The sequence below is a fragment of the Nelumbo lutea genome, chromosome 7 (assembly GCF_056320005.1).
Source record: "Nelumbo lutea isolate HS-2025 chromosome 7, American lotus-T2T, whole genome shotgun sequence".
NCBI lineage: Eukaryota > Viridiplantae > Streptophyta > Magnoliopsida > Proteales > Nelumbonaceae > Nelumbo > Nelumbo lutea.
The window spans coordinates 9,404,260-9,423,502 of NC_142690.1; the positions used below are offsets into that span (position 1 = coordinate 9,404,260).

The following is a 19,243-nucleotide window of genomic DNA, read 5'->3' on the forward strand; positions in this document are numbered from 1 at the left end:
TTTTAAATTTCTTCGTCCTTTCTCTTTTATCTTCTTTTTTCCCTGTTGCTTAGCAAGACTAAGCCATGTTGCTTATGTAATCTTGTAGTATTTACAAATTGCAATTGAGCTGATGAGTTACACAGCAGAGATTAAATTGATAAGTGTGTAATCTCCTACTAATTAATTAAGCTGCTTCACCCATGAATGCTTGATCCCCACTAACAATATTTTTTGTATTTTATATATTTTTGAATTTTATTGTGGTAATATGAATTAGCCTATTTGACTAAAATGGTTTAATTTCTTACTATTACCTAAATAAAAATACTATTTTTTTCAGGTAGGTTTTAAAAGTATAAAACTTTATATTATTAAAATTATTAATTTATTATGTATGTATTTAATTATAGAATTTAATGATGAGAAGAAACAAAGAAACCTTAAATATATGATTCAATGAGGGTGAATGCAAATTAATACCTAACATGTTGGATATAATTAGAGATAATTGAATGCATTGAATATCTTAAAATTAACTCTTTTCAAATTATTTAATATCAATAACTAATTATCCTATTTGCCCTCATTTTTTATTAATAAATTTAAATATAGAATAATAAATTTTATCAATACAAAATTCCAGAAATATTCTTGAAACTATTTATACTTTATAAAATAATATAGTTAAATAAGATCATTGATAAAGGATGCTCACCAAAAGCCGATAAATTTTTAAATTATAATTAAAAAAAAAAAAAAAAGTGCAATAAGTTACCTAATCTCACTGTCAAGCGCAAGCGCAAGCGCAGCTAATATCTTTAAATTCCAATGTTGATTACCGACACCTAACAAAATACACTAAGAAGTCATTTAACACTGCAAATTAAGCCAAACTCAGCCTTAGGCCTCTCTTAAAACCTTGTATGATTGTATATTTCTATTTGCTTGCGAGAGGGTTTATGTCTTGCAGACTATCTCCACTAAATCATTGAAATACAGCGCACTACTCCCTTCTGGTCCAACCGCTTTTCTTGCAAGCTCTCGTAGGGTCCCACCTTTCTCCCTCATTTTCTTTCCTTCCTCCTTTTTCAAAATCAAATCCAGAGCGTCCATCAGTCCTTCCCTGGTAAACACCCCACCCCTAATTGTGACCCCAATCCCCCATTCTCCCGATACCAATCGTGCGCTCAGCCTTTGATCTCCAAAAAATGGACGGCAGATCAGCGGCACCCCACTGGATAAACTCTCCACAACTGAATTCCATCCACCATGTGATATAAACACGGCGACCGCCGGATGGTCCAGCACACGCCTCTGTGGGGTCCATGAAACCAGCTTTCCCCTCTCCTGTGTTCTCTCAACGAACCCAATTGGCAATTGGGTCTTTACGTTGTCTTTAATGGACCACAAAAATGGTGCACCACTGGCCTCTAGCCCTTCTGCAAGGACAGTGAGCTCAGGAGGCCGAGGTGTGATCACGGATCCAAAGCCCACATAAACCACGGAGCGGGGCTTTTGGTGGTTCAGCCACGCTTGGCAGCCGGTCTCGTCTGGACCGGTTGGCGGTGGGGCCAAGATCGTTAGCGGCCCCACGGTGAGACACTTTTTCAACTTTGACTTCATATCCGCCATGATGGCAGGCTCCATCTCTTCAAATGAGTTGATGAAAACCGCAGCGGCACGTGGAAGCATCTGACCCATCTGATGTAACATCCGGTTGAAGGGTGATTCCAAGTTTCCGATAAGTATTCCTTCCTGCAAATCCCGGAGATGGCACTTCGACATCCCGGGAATAAAATCAAGTAGCTCATCCTCACGATCTGCAAGCTTGCATCAATACGTAACCAGACTGTTAAAACTCTAAAGAGGAAAGAGGCTCATCGAAATAGTATGTTAAGGTTATGTTTGGTTTGAAGGAAAAGGTAAGGAAAGGAAGAAAAAAGTAAAGAAATTTATACAAGATTTGTAAAAATTTTCTTACATTTTCCTTCTTTTCTCTACATTTTCCTTCAAACCAAATATAGCCTAAAGAATATAATTTAACCAAATATAGCCTAAAGAATATGATTTGGCCATTTTCTTGAGATTAAACCAATTAGAAAGCCTATTGCGTTTATTAAGAGAACACAGCAGAGGTTTACGTTAAGGAGGATGTCAAATGAACCTATACATGCATATGTTCAAGCATATGTCATATATATTATATACATTTATAAATATATTATTAACAATTTGGTTTCATATAGTTCACATCAATGCCGATTCTTCGCTGAATTTTGAAATCAGTGATTTGTCAAAAATCACCCAATTTTGTTGTTTAGTATCATTTTTCTGCCAATGTAAGGAAATGAATTTTAGAGTTTGTTTGGTAATGATTCACAAAGGTGATTATTTTTCATTGAAACTATTATTCAAAGTATTTCACTAGCAGTTCAAATCAATGAATCATAGATCCATATCAAATAGTCTAAATTACATACAATGGTAGAGATTGTAAAATATTCCTAAAAATAGTTGCAAACAATGGATAAAATTGTAGAAAAAAAAAACAAAAAAAAATTACAGGAATTTGCAAAAAGAAAAGCAAAAGTTTGCAGAAATTTGCAGAAATTGCAAAATTTTGCAAAACAAAATTGGAGAAAATGAAATATTTTCCAGAAAAATATAGAATTTTTCAGAAATTTGCAGACAAATAGCAGGAAATTACGGCAAATAGCAAGAAATTATAGAAAAATGCATTTTCTTTGCAGAAAAACTATAGAGTTGCACAGAATTTTGCAGAATATAGCAGAAAAAATAGCATAAATAACTATAAATAAAAATAAGTTACAAAAGATAGCAGATTTTTTTTTGAAAAAAAAAAACAGAAAATTACAGAAAACTAGTAGAAATGGCAGAAAACAAAATAAAAGTTACAGATTTTTTTTTGCAGAAAATAATAGTAAATAGAAAATGACTGAAATTTGCAAAAACAATAGCAGAAAATTGTAGAAATGGCAAAAAAAATAAAAAGAATTTGGCAGAAATTGCAGAATTTTGTACAACATTGCAGAAAATAACAGAAAGTTCCATAAATTAGTAAAAAATAGCAGAAAATGCAGAGTTTTTGTAGAAAAATAACAGGAGATTGCAAAAGAATTGTTTCTGTAGAAAATAACAGGAGATTGCAAAAGAATTGTAGAAAATAACATTACATAGCAAAAATGACAGAAAAATGCAAAAAATAACAGATTCTTGTAGGAATTGCAGAAATTTACAGAATTGTGCAAAAAATGCAGAAAATAACAGAAATTTGCAGAAAAATATAGAATTTTGCATAAATTGTATAAAATAGCAGAAAATAACAATAAATAGTAGGAAAATTCAAAAGAATGCAGAAAATAAAAGAAAAGTGCAGTTTTGTGTTATTTTGTTTGGAAGGAGTACAAATGCAAATATGTAGAGTGCAAAACCTTATTATTTTGTTTGCATTTGTACTCCTTCCAAGTTCCAAACCGAGCCTATTATAGCATTTTCTCAAAATCAGCCAAACCGGCCTACCAAACAAGGTTTTAATCACCGATTCCTCCGTGGCTGATGTGGATTAGACGTGCATCGAATTTTCGGAAATCGACATGGATGCCAAACATCCCAAAACCGTTTTTTAAGGTCGGAGGCTCGGAGCAGACCAGACAGATAATTTCGGTTTGATTTGGTGCAATTCGGCGGTGTAGAGCAAATGATAAACAAGCACACCACCCGTACATCGAAATGCAGCAGGTTGCTTTCTAACACACCGTTGGGGGCTAACGCCAATCCTGTGGCGGATGAGATCAGTGTAGAAATGGGTGGATAGAGAGGAAAGGCTAGACGTCCAAAACGGGACCCACGGGACGCCGAGCTCGTCCGCCATGTCCGCCGCGAACCACAGGAAAGCGTCGCTCAACACGCAGGTGATATTCTTCCCCGTCTCCGCTACCGCCCTTTCGAACCCCTCCTTGAAGTTTCCCGGCGTTGCTTCCAGGAACAGCTCTATACTCTCCTGAGGTCTCCCCGTAAAGTGGTAGCCATCGGGGATTCCATCTGAGATATCATAGGCTTTCACGTTATGTAGTAGTAGTAGAGCAAGAGCATCTCCGCTGGATGGGAAGACGGAACGGTTCGACTCTGCCGTGCTGAAGAATGAAAACGTTGCCTCAGGGGCGACCGCCGCTAACCTGCGCGTGATGTTGAGGAGAGGAGAAGCATGGGTGCCGAACGGGAACGCCATTACGGCGATGTGGGGGGATGGCTTTGAATTTTCGTTGCTGCCGCCTTCGCCCATTTCTGAGAGCCTGAGAGTGAAAGAAAGAAGCAGAAGGTGCCAAAACCAAAATACCTTGTGATTGTGATTCTGTGAACCCAGATTTGTGAGGTTGTAGGCAGAGATAGTGGGAAGCCAGTCAACCACACATTTCTCTCTCTTACGATTCACGAAACGATAATGGCAGCTAAATCCACTCACGCGAGACGAAGGATATGTCACGTGGTAACCATGAGAGGTAGTAATTACCATTGCCCGTTTTCTTGTCGCAAGAAAATGTTTGTTCCCAACTTCAATGTCATTCCGAATGTCTACGGTCTTGTTGATTTCGAGCCGAGCCGAGTCGAGATTATTTTTTAAGGTTTGAACTTGACTTCGAGTTTGGTTCGAGTCAAAAGTTTATAAGTTCGAGTTTAGTTGCTCAGTTCGTTTTATATTTTATAAAAATAAAAATTATATATAAAAAATGTATTTTATATTTAAAATTTAAGAATTATATTAATTAATAATTATAATATTTTTTATTATATATATTATTTTCTATAATTTTATTATTATTATTAATATATATTCGAACCAAGCTCTATTAGATTCGAGTTTGACTCGTTTATTAATCGAGCCACAGAATTGATCTTGAACTCAACTAAAACCGAGTCGAGCCAAGTTTTTCACGAGTCGAGCTCGAGCAGCTCGTGAAAAACTCGACTTGTTGCCACCCCTATCAGCAGGACAAGCTTGAACATGTTTATAGGCCCGCGGGCTTAAACTCGGGTCAAAAAGCCCGACCTATAATAAATTCGAGTCGGGCTCGGGTTTTGTCAAAATAGCCTAGTCCGTCCCGACCTAAAATTAGACTTAAAAATGGTTATGTGATTATGTCCATTCGAATAATTTTTTTGATTTAAGAATGTAGAACTGTGTTTGGAAAATTAAAAGAATGAGAAAAAAACCATCTTGTAGGCCCATTGTTCATTTAAATAGGAAAAAAAAACATCTGAATTTTTAATTCTAATTTGAATAGAAAAATTTGTAATTTTTTTTATTAGGTTGGACTTCGGGCTTGACTCGGGCTCGAACTTGGGTCTAACATATTTCCATTAATGATGAATAAAAACCCGACCCCAGCCGCCCATGAACAGGTCTACTCCCTACCAACACCATGAGGTTGAGACACCTGTCTAAAGACACGCTTTCAATGGGACGGACGTTTAGTTCATTGCGTTAGCTCTCAAATATAATTTCTTCTATCTCATTTTCAATCTTTTGCTTGAACATTGCCAAAACCCTGCCGCCTATACCTCCAACGGCGGCGATTATTCTCACCGGCGACGGGAACTGCGACTAAAACTCTAAAACCAACGAGGAGAATCCATTTCACATCATTAAAAAGATCATTTCACTCAAAAAATCACCCTAACAAAAACCATTTTTACTTGGACGAGAATAAGAGAAAATGTAAATGTTGTTATGTCAAATTATTATCAACGAAGCAAAATTTATTAACATTGTTATCTTTTTCCATCTAGTTTGGAAATCAAAAGCACCTCATCGGCACAAAAGTTACGAGTGACCTCTAATGAAATTGATCACCGGCGGAGTAAAATGTTAGTGAAGTTGAAATCAAAATCATCCATTATATATGCTAGTTTCCTTTCGATGATATGTTTTGAGCAGCCTACAAATCAAAGGAAGGGTCTCGGTCGATTGTGAAGCATGAAGAAGCTTCTTTATTTCTTGCCTTTCATCATCCTTTCTTTTCTGCTCATGTATCCCAATGTCTTTGTCTTGCTGAAATAGTATGTGATGGCTCTGCCACTTTGCACTAATTCGCACTGGACAGAGACAGGCACCGGGGGAAGCTGGTGTGCATCAATTGCGGGCCACACCTCAAAGCCATGGTGCCCAACTGTTGGACTGAGTGGCCTATAGCCCTCGTTGATCTAGCTTAGTGTGTTGGACAAATCGTGGCCACCGGATATAATCACACACCAATAGACTAATTGTTTACATTTTGTATACAATGTGACACACTATCACTTATTTTTATTATATTATATTTTATATTCATATAAATAAAATGTTTTTGTAAACAAGTTTTTTACACTGCTTTTTTCACATGTACACATTTATTAGGCCAAATCAATCCAATGTTCATGAACATGAGTAGAAGACTTGGCAAGAGTGGTTGAGAAAAGCAAGGCTTAAAGTCCCACTCTGTTGGATCAAAGCAGCGAACTAGATGAATCTGCAAAAGATTAGATTAGAGAACTCGGCGAGGTCTCTCCGATGGTTAAGTTAGTGTACTATAGTGCGAGTTGAATGCTTTGAGAATTTGAGAACTTAAGAGCTAGAGAGTAGAGTGATCACGTGTAATTGGGCCCTAGAGGGGTTGTTGCTCTTATATATCTGAGCTCCCATGGATTTCACAGAACAGTTCAGGGGTCTTCGGCCTGAGGGGATCCGTTTCCGCTTTAATCGGGGAGTAACGTATCAGTCAATCAAGTCAATCATTTCTGCCCTATGCGGGCGGGGAGAAGATAAGGCATGTCGTTACGCGGCATGATCCCATGAGGTTCGAAGCCTATTGAAGAAACTTTCGGAACCATTACATGGCAGTTCGAGTCGTTAGCCTCGAGCTGATACTTCGATTCTTTAGTTCCGAACTGGATTGAATGCCGAGGTGCCCTGATGTCGAGGTGACTGAATGCTTGAGCTCAAACATTGTGAAATAGGCTTGCCAAGCTGAGTTGTCATCCCTTAGTTAGGGCGCGTCCACATGTCCCCTTCTCGCTAGGTCGCGCCAAAACACCGTTCATCAATTGCCCCCCACTCCTCGTGCCAAGGGTCCCAACCCAGTGCGAAGAGTTCATGGAGGATCTAAGTGGATTTGGCGCGGGGTCTAAAGAGCTAACCGTTGGTCGGGCCTGTTCAACCATTTGGCTCAACCACGAAATAACCCAAATTGTGTCCCGAATACGCGTGGACGTCACGCTGTCTATAGACTCTGTGGATGCCAAAGAGCGCGCTCAATCGATTTTGTCCTTGGGTATCGTGCAACCGGTTTTCATGAGTCGTTGGATCGAGCAGATCCCAACCATTGATCGCCATGTGGTGAACTATAAATAGGGGGCCGAGGGGCCCCTCCTCTTTGCCAAAAATCTTGTGATTGAGCTTTCTCGAGGTCACGTCAAAGTCCTTTAGCTCGCTACTTCTTCGCTTGTGTTCCGAGGTCGTTTTCATCCTTTTGGTGAGTTCGTCTTCTCTTCATTAGTTCGTTCTCCTTTCCTGTTCCAGTATGTCTAGTGCTAGTATAGATAGGTTTCTTAGTGACTCTAGTGAGCCTAAGGTGCTGAGGTACAGTCCTCGGCTCCCGATGGCGAGGTCAGCTCCTTGCCAAGTAGTTCCTTCCCTTGCCCCTTAGGGGAAACTTCTTTACCCGAAGTCAGGCCATCTCAGCCTAAGGAGCCTGAAGCTCGGGAGGAGGGACCGACCTCCAAAGGGGGGTCCTGTCTTTTTCATGAGGTCGGGATCCAAATGACTTTGGTCATTCCACTATGACCTCAGACAAGTTACTGTCCTTGGTAGCTCGTTATCGTCTTCCCGATAACCTTGTTTTCAATATTCCTTTGGGTAGGTACCCTTGGGTTCATGGTCACCATGAGATCACAGTTTTCGAAGAGTAGCTCGTAGCTAGGTTGTGCTTCCCGCTCCACCCATTCATTGTAGAAATTATTAAGTTCTTTGATATCACCATTGACCAATTACACCCGAACTATAGTAGGTACAATCTCCCTATTCCACGAGTATAATCGACCTCTGTCCTTAGATACTTTTAGCTCGATCTATTCGATTAAAAAGAACTCAGCTTGCTTGCGCGGGGATGTTTGGCAGAGTAATTACATCTCTCCCCACCTTGGGTTCAAAATCCTATTCAACAACCCGAACAAAATACCAACCTGGAAGAGGAGGTACATTTTTGTCTAGAACGCTTAGGGGTGGCCCTTCCCGACTCACTGGCAGGTGGCCATTAAAGACCCCAGGGTGACGCTAGATGCGAAGACCAGGGTGGTTGTTAACTCCTAGAGGGACCTCAGCCTAGAGATGAGAGATTTATTGGCCGAGGAGAAGCTTGTGCGAGCTGGGTTGAGCCCTCCTAGTAGGCCTCCACTTCGGCACTTATATTACTCTTTTTTATTTTGAATTTACTTCAGTTTGCGACTAACCCCTTTCTTTATCTCTTGCAGTAGCTAAGCTGGAGGTCGATGCAGAGAACCTTCTGAGGAGCTTCTAGAGAGGGAAAAATAGGAAAGCCTCGAAGAAGTCCCGTCGGGAGGCCGGTCCTTCAGCCCCCGTCCCACCCGAGGTCGATGCGCCGGAGTCGAGCTTTTGGAGGAGGAGGTCCGTCCCGAACCTCCTATCGTGGGCTGGACGAAGACTAGGACGAAGCAGCTCCACCTTGTGAGTCGGAGAGTGCTTCCAAGCCTAAGCCTCAACTCTCGAAGGAGAGCATAATGACACCTTGGCTAGAGCTCCTCAAAAGCAAGGGCGTTGTTTTTCTCATCGAAGTCGCGGAGTGGACTGACATGCCCACAAGTCAACTCGGAGGTCGGGCTACCAGTTACTGTATGGTGGTAAGTGCTTTACCTTTATACTCCATTTCCTTGTTCATCTGTTAAAGGTACTTACATCTATTTTCTTTTTGCTAGGTGAACTCCGCCATCCATTCGCTAGTCTACCAGTCTGAGATTCGCCTGAAGCGAGCTTGGGAAGCCGAGGAGAACGCTCGAAAACTTTATCGCAAGATGGACTTAGCTCAGGGTGAGGTTCTTCGAGCTAAGAAAGGAGCTCGGAGGCAACAAGAGCAGATCATGGCGCTAAGGGAGGAGAAGGAGAAGCTCCAACACGAGAACGAGAACCTCGATGCGATAATCAAAGAATGCACTGAGATCTTCGAGACCGCCATCCAAGAGGCACGAGATGAGGAGAGAAGCTTCTTCTTTAATAACTTCTTTTGAATATTTTATATAATGTATATTTATCTTTGATAATTTTTGGAAATAAATAATAAATAGTTATTAATTATATTTTCACCTTGAAGTTGTGTCAATACATGTTTTATGGTTAGATAGGAGAGTTGGGTTTTTCCCATTCCATAAAACATTAAAACTTAAGAATTATAATTTATAAATTATAGTCAAGCATATGTTATTTAATGAAATTATAATTAACTATAATATATTTGTTCATAAAACCATTGAAATATATTAATTTAATGTATATGCACCTCATTGAGGTCATACATTTAGTGTTATTGATGTATTTGTATGATTTATTAAAGTATTTATAGTGTTTCCAAGCGTTTCTATGCATATCTTAGTTTTTGTCCACTACACATGTGTATCCGAGTATCTTGATATGTCTCTTAAAATTGTCTTTCCAATACATTTGTTGTTTCCGATACTTTGAACCCTTTTGTGAAAGGTGTGGTCCTATTTTTTGTGGTATTTAATGACACACACTACTAATAAAACCCTAAAATGGTTTATGTTGGTAGGGGTGTTCATGGTATTGTAAATGTTTTCAAACCAAACCGGTACTACCGGTTTTTTATTTTTCCAAATCAGTACCACCAATTAACCGGTCTACCAGTTTCAGCTTTTGACTAGTTTGATTTTTTATATTAATAATATATATTGTATAAATATATACAATGTGTATTCTCTATCTATCTACCTCTAGTAATTAAGCACATACATTGCACGCGAGAAATTTTTCTTCATATTAATTACTTGAATTTTAGATATATCATAGTTAAGATAGAAATTGAAAATTAAAAAAAATAACAATATGATTAAAAATAAACTTAAATATTTATTATTGAATTATGACATCATGTGTTTTTTGAAAAGTTGGATCATTGACCCACTATCTAGATAAGAAATAGCATTGCTTTTAGATTAGTTTTAAATTAGGAAAAATTATAATTGGAGTTGATTATACACTTAAATTTGGTTACAAGTTGGTCCATAAACCAACAAAACTCTAACAAATGGCTCTACATTTTAAGTTATAAAAACCCTTGCTATGTCATCGAAGGGCTATGTATTTATTGCCAACATGGGACTCTTAATCCATGTTAGAGACAATAAAAAGCTTATATTGAAATTGCCCTCTATTGTTGGTGATTGGAAAATTAAAAAAAAAATAAAGTTTTTAGTTTCTGTCTCTCTCTCAATCTCCCTCACACTCTTTCACTCACAGTCATCTTTATCTGTTCAACGATTATGTGATTTGAAAATAAATAAAAATGGTTTTTGGTTTCTGTATTTATGTTCTCTATATCAATTTCTCTCATTCTTTCTCTCTACCTATCGTTCTCCCTCAATCTCTCTCATTCTCTTTCTCGATGAATTTCTCCTTCTCCCTTAATTTATATTGTTCTCCCTCAGTTTCTCTCCCTCTCCTTCTCTCATTTTTTTATTTTTTTATTTTCTTACACACTTATATGGTATTAATCAGGTCATATAAAAGAACATGAGACCAACTTGGCATGGTTTAAAAATTATTCCACCAAATTGATAAAATGCATAAGAAACTCTTGGCTATAAAATTTATATAAATTGGAGAATGATAGAGATTGGGGGAGAAGGAGATTTTGATCGAGAGGGAGAGTGAGGGGGAAGAATGAGAAGGATTGAGGGAGAACAATAGAGAGAGGTTTTGATTTTGCTACAAACCAAAGCAGAGAGAGTGGGAGTGGGAGATCGAGAGATGACCATGAGAGTGAGAGAAGGGAGGGAGATTGAGAGACAGGGGGAGTGGGAGAGACAAGGCAGTGAAGAAATTATCTTCTTTTTTGAATTTTTTATTTTTTTATTCCATGTCATTTTTTAAACAACAAGTGAGATGCAATTTCCCAGAACCTAAACAATCTCTTCTCCTAAACTATCTCCCCCACTTTCTTTAAAATTATCTCTAATTCCAATTTAACCTCTCCCCTACTTTTTATCAATATCTATCTAAAGAAATTTTGTAGTAAAAGATTTAAGAATTATTTAAATATTCTAACAAAATTATATAAAAACTTTAAAATATTTATTAAAAACACAAAAATATTTTTATATTTTTACAAAATATATCACGAAATTATGTACTCACAATTTCAATTATGTTTTTTCTAGATTATCGATTTAAATGTTTTCAAATATTTAATAACATGTAATAGCTTTAAGTAAATAAAATTTGAATAACGAAAAAAGTTTAAATATTTTATAGATTATTTAAATATTTATCATAACTAGATTTTAAATAGTTAAAATAATGAAATTATGTAATAAATTTAAAAATTTCTTCAAAGTAGAAAATTAATTATAACATAATATTGAAATTAATAATAATATAAATTATGATTTTAGGGATAATTAAATTCAATAAATAATTAACATTTTAAAATTTATATATTTTACATACTATTTAAGTATTTAAATAACTAAATATTTTAAATAACAAAATACTTAACATAACTAGATTCTAAATAGTTAAAATAATGAAGTTATGTAATAAATTTAAAAAAATCTAAAAAGTAAAAAAATAATTATAACATAATATTGAAATTAATAATAATTTAATATTTTTACACAATATTGTAAATAACTAATTTCACTTATATCAAGTTATAATTCGAGAAAATAACTTTCCCAAAAACTAAGATTTGTTAATAATAATTTTAAACTCTTAATTTGTATTTATTATATAACTATATATACTAAAATTAATATTCATTGTATTTTAGTAATTATTTATTGTTTTTTGTGATAAATGTATTTTCAATGGTTATGTGTATAGATTTTTTTATTTTGTTATTTAAGAGAAAATTTTCAATAACTATTGGAGATTAAACTAATATTATTGAATTTTTTAAATTTAATTTATTGTATTTTTGTTATAACTTATTAATTAATTAATATTTATTAGAGATTAAACTATTATTTGAGATTATACTATTTATTGACTAAGTTAATATATTTTTAGTACTTATTGTATTTTTGTAATTATTGTATTTTTTCATTATCAATATATTTTCAATAATTGTGTATTTTCGCTATAAATATTCAATAATTATTAGATTTTAAACTATTGTTATTTATCGAAGATAAGACTATTAATTTATCTAAAATTATGAGTGTACATGAGTTGGCTCAATCTGACCATTGGCTATTTGGCCAACCAAATTGACCTGGTTAGTGTGGGGAGTTGGTCAGTTGAAACCAACTAACCTAATTAGGTTAGAGAGTTGGCCAGTTGAAATCGGCTTACCTTTTGTGATAACTGACCCACTCAAGCTGTATCGGTTTGGGTCGGTTTTCACAAAAGGTCAGCCAATTCAAAAGATTTAAACTTAAAAATTAAATTTATTTTAAAAAAATATAGTGTATTATTAAAAAAATATATTTAAAAATTAGATTTATGAAATAAAACAATTTAGACTAAGAAATGTGAGAAGTTTCTCACTTTTTTATATTAAAAATATTAAATATTAATATATATTCATGGTTAGGTTGTTCGATTTGGTTGATTTATAAATGGCCAAACTAAAATTGATCCAACTTTGTTGAATTGGGAAATTTTTTAACCAAAGCCATTATTAATACCAATAATTAATTAAAAATAAGAAATTTAAATATTAATTGATAATTTTAATAATACATTATTAGATAAGTTTGAATTAATGCATTTTTAATTAATTAATAATTTTTATGAGTTGAGACATTTACTTTGCATAATGAACTCATTAAAAATGATAAAAATTAATGAAAATTTAAAATGTAGAACAAGTTTTATTAACATTATTTTATTACCAAATTACTCATGCAAAAATTACTGAATAATAATGAAAAACTACCAACAATTAATTAAAAATCTAGAAAATTTTGAAAAACCTAACTATAATTAAAATACTAAAAATAATTAAAAAATTTTGAAAGTTAACGATATTTTATATTAATAAGGGTATTTACTAAAAATAATTAAAAATTATAATTAATAATATTTATTATTAGAAAATACCAAAAATTATTAAAAAAATACCCAAGCCAGAAAGTATTAAAAAACATTGAAAATTAGTTATATTTTTATTAACTATGGTATTTATTTAGTTCTTTAATTTATTTTTACTGAAAGCAAATGCAAATTAATTTTGTAGTGACTGGTATGCAAAAATAAATGCGGAAAATACTAAAACTTATTGAAAAGTACTCATATGCAAAAATTACTTAATAATAATGAAAAAAAAGCAGCAAAATTAATTAAAATTCCGAAAATTCTGAAAAACTTAAAGCTTAATGGAAATTCTAAAAATAATTAAAAATAAATTTATTTTAATTTATTGTAAAAAATACTAAATAGTAATGAAAATAATAATGCATTTTAATTTTTAATAGTAATATAATTAACAATAATTATTTTTAAACTATAATTAACAGTATTTATAATTTAATCTATAAATAGTAGAAAATTACATTTAATTAGTTTTAGCCGAGAAATTAGCAATATTTCTAAAAATATGACAATTTCTAGAAATTACTGTATTTTAATAAATACAATAATTTAATAATTACATATTTTAATATCTAATAATATTTTAATAATTAATAAGAAGTAACAAATCATTTATAACATAAGCAACTATTAGATCTATAAATTTGCAGGATCAAAATATTATTTTCTTTTGAGTTAGGTATAGCTAAAATATGCATCATGCCCACACATTATCAGGGATAATCATATTCAAAGTCTAATTGAGTATCAAACTTTTAATAATATTACTAGATATTGAGTTGAGACCTATGCATAATGAACCCATTAAATATGACAAAATTAATGAAAATTTAAATTGTGGAACCCAATACTGGGGACGGGCCTAGGAAATTCGAGGATTCTTCATCCTTGACGAGGAGTGGGGTGCATTGCCTCTGAACTTGCCCAACATTGAGGAGTGGTTGCCTTGCCCTAAACCCGCTTGACACTAGGAATGGTCGGACGGGGCGAGGATGGGGTAGAGTGTTTTGACTATGGGGCAGGGACAAGGATGGGTGCCCTGCCTGAACCCACCCTGTTGTCATTCCTATATAATTCTTAATTATTAGTGAAATTAATAAAAATGTTAGCTTTTGTAATTATTTTTATTTATTTAAAGTTAATCAAAATTGTATTTAAAAATAATAAAAAATTATTAAAATAACTATAAATTATAATAAAACTAAATTTATTAAAAAATATTTGTTCATATTAAATTAACAAAAAATATTTTTTGTAAATCAACATCAAAATTAATGAAAATACAATTATTGGAATTTTAGATATTAACAATAACTTTGAATACTTTTAGTTAATTGACAATACATTTTGATTATTAATTAATAGTAAATAAAATTATTAAATCTTTCAGACTTTCTCATGCATCGCACGGGTCCCTGCTAGTATTATATTAAAATTAGGAAGGAAATCTATCAAACCAAGCCATGCACGCATCTCTCCATCGAGAGCCATATCACTCTGCTCTTCCTGTCGTCCTTTACTTCCCATCCTCCTTCCTCCCTCTCACTATTTTGAAGCAAAATGGCACTATCCGTTCTTATCTGTTTCATCCATCACCCTTTCTATATACCATCTTTCGTCTCTCATTATTTTGGACACAATGCCTCTCTATCCGTCTTCCCATCGTCCTTCACATTTTGGACCCAAAAAAATAAGGCAGGGCAGCTCACCACGAAGAAAGGGCAAAACTCTTCCCTTGGTCGAGTCCGGCTTCAGTTAGGGCGAAGTCCATTTCAACAGCCTTTACAGCCTTGTATTGAGAATATCTCAATAGTTATGTGATTTATTTCATAGGAAATATTCCCAATGTAAGGGCTGCTCGAAAGGTGCAAGCACCGACTTGCCCTGGTAAAAGCCGAACTCTCTTTGGTCCTTTACAATGCAGAAATCTTCACTCACGTCCCTCACAGTTATGAATAGGTGCTCCATTGTGATCTTCTAGACGTCAACAACTACAACTATTTTAATGGAGTCCGATTTTTCTATCAACGACCTACCAAGCACCAACAGCACCAAGTTGAGACACGCTTTCATCCTTCTCATGTGTCCATCCCATTTTAATTTCCTGTCTCAACATTGCCAAAACCCTACCGTCAGGATCTCTCCTCTCATCTTTGCTCCGCTGGTGGTAACCATTCTCACCACCTCACCAGCAACAGTGACTCTAGCAGTGGGAGTTGTAGCACCACTCGGGGCTTGTTTTAGTTTTATACAGCAATAATATGGGGAATGTTTGGAATTGTAGCCATTTAAAAAAAAAATGGTATCACATCGGATTCATATAGCCATTTCAATAAATGTCCATATATCTCATTGTTTGGTTTATTTGATTATTAAAAAATTGGGTATGTCTGAAAATCAGAACCCCTCCAATGCATGAAACAGTTGACTGATGTGTATCATATGCAATAGTTACCTGTCATCACATACATGAAAAACAGTGATGAAAATCACCTTACCAAACATTATAGTATTTGCTCACTGCCTATGTGACAAAAACGTTTTTTTGTAAAAAATGAGTTTTGAAAACATAAACATTTTTTTTAAATCGATCCCAAAAAGTACCCACGCTTTCAAACACCATGATGATTGGTTGAGGATGAAAATGGGATGCAAGGAGGAACGAAATGCCTCGATGTCGATGTTGCATTGGATAGAATTTGATGTTTTTTGGCATATACGGGACAAAATTTGTTGTGCGTATAGAAAGTAGATTATTGAAATCCGTAAGAAACATCGTTGGTAACACTTGAAGTGGTTGAACTAAATTTCTTAATGATTTATCTTTTATTGAATAACTTATCAATTCATTCTTTTATTTCTATTCATGGTATTGGACTAATTTGTATTTTATTATTATGATGAATGAAACTGTGATTTTAGTTAATTATTTTCACATCTAGATCTAGAGCAAAGAACAAAATGGATGATTAAACATTAAGCTATGTTTCTTTGCGGTGTAAACGTAAAAGTCCATTGATGTAAAAACAATCCAGTTAGACGTGTTAGTGTGAAAGGCGAACCAGTAGAGTGCCTATTTTACACTCTTCTGCGTTTGGAATAAGAGTGTAAAACATTAATATATCTCTTATATGCTTTTGGAACAATGAATACAAATTCAGATGTAGAAGCTAGGGTTGTTTATGGGTCGGGTTGGATCGGTTTGCTGTAGTTTTTCTAATTGATTCGACCAGGTTGGATTACCTAACATAGAAACCGAAACCGATCTAGTGTTAAGCAAAATCGACCTAGTCGGTTTGAGTCGGTTTGGGTTGGTTTCGGTTCTAAGTTCATCTCTGTGATAGAATCTTGCTAATTTTAAAAACAGTCATAAATTGAACATCATTTCAGCTATCTCCTATGATAAAATTTAAATGAAAAGTTAATCATAAAAATTGTTCATTAATCACTATACATCTATTTTGGTCTTGGCCGTTTTCATGAATGGCCGACCTAATAGAAGTGAGGCTGAACTCATGGCAATGTCTTCTTCCATCTTCAGGATGTAAAAATCAGCTGAAAAGTTCAAATCGTTAACATGCACTAATACATCCTCAACAATCCCTTCTGGGTATGCATTAGAACGATCAGTCAATTGAATAACAACTCTAGTCTCTTTTAACGGACCTAATCTCAATGCACAGTAAATAGAGTATGGCATGACATTAATAGATGCACCTAAGTCCAGCATGGCATGCTCGATTCGTTTATTGCCAATCACACAGGGTAGGGTAAACATACCTGGATCAGCACGCTTTTCTGGCAGGGTCCTCTTGATCATGGCTGAAACATTCTCTCCAACTCCTACCTTAATGGGGCTTTTGTTTGAGTCTTGTACCTCCTCTTCTTCTTGTCTTTTTTCCGCCTTCCTTGATGAGGTGGATTCTAGCTGCAGTTCCTTACCGCTTCTCAGCACCACTGCACTTACATTTTCCTTGGGGTTGACTACCGTTTCTGATGGTAGTTTCCCGGAGCTCTGCGCCTCCAACTTACTAATGGAAGTGGCAAGTTGGCTGATTTGGTTCCCCAAATTCTGAATGCTTGTTCTTGTTTCCTGTTGAAATTGCTGAGTATTAGTAGCTAGAGCTTTAACTATATCTTCTAATGACGTACCTGAATTCAGGGGTTGGCCTTGCGTTGTGATGAGTGGTGAAAACTGGGGCTGATATTTCTGCTGTCCTCCTGGGTTTCCGTAGTTTAGATTTAATCCAAAGTTTCTTGCAACCATTCAAAAACTAGGTGGCCTAATGAGCTTTGGAACTTCATGTTTATACTAGAAACTAAATCAGTTCAGTTCGGGTCGGATTCAATTTTCTTGTGTAAAAACCGAAACCGACCCGAATCATCAGTTTAGGAATTTGCACAACTCGAAACTGACCTGTGCTGATGAAAACCCAGCCGACTCAGGTTGGGTCGGTCCAGGTTGGGCCTTATTATGAACAGCCCTAGTAGAACAAAGGACTATAGATCTATATTAAAATTATACAGATTGGCAGAGCTCAAAATATGGACTATAAAGGACTATAAATTCAGATCTAGTAACCACGATGGTAACTAGAACTTGAACTTGTCGGCGATGAAGCAGAAGTAATTCTTTAGGTGTGTGTGGAAAGAAGAGAGGGTCGTACGATTTTTGTAACCACGATAGCAACTAGAACTTGCCCACAATGAAGCGGAAGCAGTAAGCAGTTCTTCAATGTGAGAGAGAGAGAGAAAGAGAGGGAGAACAAGTGAAAAGAAGAGAGGATCATACGGTGTTTGTAACCACAATGGTAATTGGAACTCATCGGCGATGAAGTGGGACCTGTTCTTCGGTGGAGGTGAAGAAGTGGAAAAAAAAACGTTATTACTTTTCACTTTTTTACACTAATGGAGAGTTTGCTCAACTTTTACATCGATTTTTTCGATGTGAAAATAGATTTAAATAATGATTTGCATCGATAATGAATCTTTGTTTACATTCCATCTAAACAGATTTTACACCGCTTCCAAACACAACCTTAGTAGTGCATGTTCCGAACACAAAATGAGGGAGAGGAAGAATTCTTAATCGTAAGCATGCAATGGGGGAATTCAAATGACCCTTGAGTTGTAGAAACTGTCTCTAATGTCTAATAATTTTTTGTTTATATAAGGTGTGATTCTTCCATGTGTAGAAACTATTATGCATATCAGGTCGTTTGCCATAGGTAAGTGGTTGAAGTTCTCTATTTTTTATTCAGCCTTTTATTCTCTTTATCTTTGATTTACTTTTTTTACTCATTTTTTGTATAAATCATATTGTGTGTCATATTTCACAGGCAAGTGATTCAATATTAAAAATTTTGAGTTCATATTTTGTTTTTATACATTGTTTGTGATTGATTCAATATTTAGTAGTGTGAACTATGAAGTATATTTGTAATCGGTTCAAAGATTTTAGTTGTGAAGTCCAAGTTCTCTCTGTGCTTGATTCATTTTTTAAGTTAATTCATAAATTTAATACAAATTTATTAACAAATTTAAAAATTTTGAGTTAAGTTAATAAAAATATATAAATAAAAAATTTAATAATATTTAACAAAAAATGGAACCCACTTAAAAATAAATAACATTAATAATTTTTAAAATTATTTAATAAAAGCATTATAAAGCAAAGTAAATTCATTGCTCTTACTCAGGGAATCAAGGTTTTACTTAATTGGAAATATGTCATAGGTCAACTTCTACTTTAATTAGTGCTTTATGAAATTAGAAAAATATAGCAACAACATAAGGCATATAAATCTCAAACAATCAGACTCATTAAAAAAAGAAAAAAAAAAAAAAACATTCGGAATTGGCCTATCAATGACATGACAATTCTAGAAATCAGGAGCCCCATTTAATCAATGGTTCGAATTG

The 19,243-nt window shown here is 34.6% G+C and overlaps 1 protein-coding gene and 1 long non-coding RNA gene across 2 annotated transcripts; one reads left to right on the top strand and one right to left on the bottom strand.

Moving 5' to 3' along the window:
- Nucleotides 1-753: 753 nt before the first annotated feature.
- On the bottom strand, nt 754-4,712 carry LOC148844991 (anthocyanidin 3-O-glucosyltransferase UFGT-like). The gene is made up of 2 exons (XM_088953215.1): nt 3,727-4,712; nt 754-1,802 (listed from the first exon to the last, which is right to left on the bottom strand). Exons 1-2 carry the CDS (start codon nt 4,514-4,516, stop codon nt 940-942), a joined length of 1,653 nt encoding a protein of 550 aa, XP_088809341.1. The 5' UTR covers nt 4,517-4,712; the 3' UTR covers nt 754-939.
- Nucleotides 4,362-9,390, top strand: LOC148844992 (uncharacterized). Its single transcript, XR_016101805.1, has 3 exons — nt 4,362-4,502; nt 8,509-8,895; nt 8,971-9,390. It is a non-coding gene; the product is annotated as an uncharacterized LOC148844992 (long non-coding RNA).
- The last annotated feature ends 9,853 nt before the right edge of the window (nt 9,391-19,243 follow it).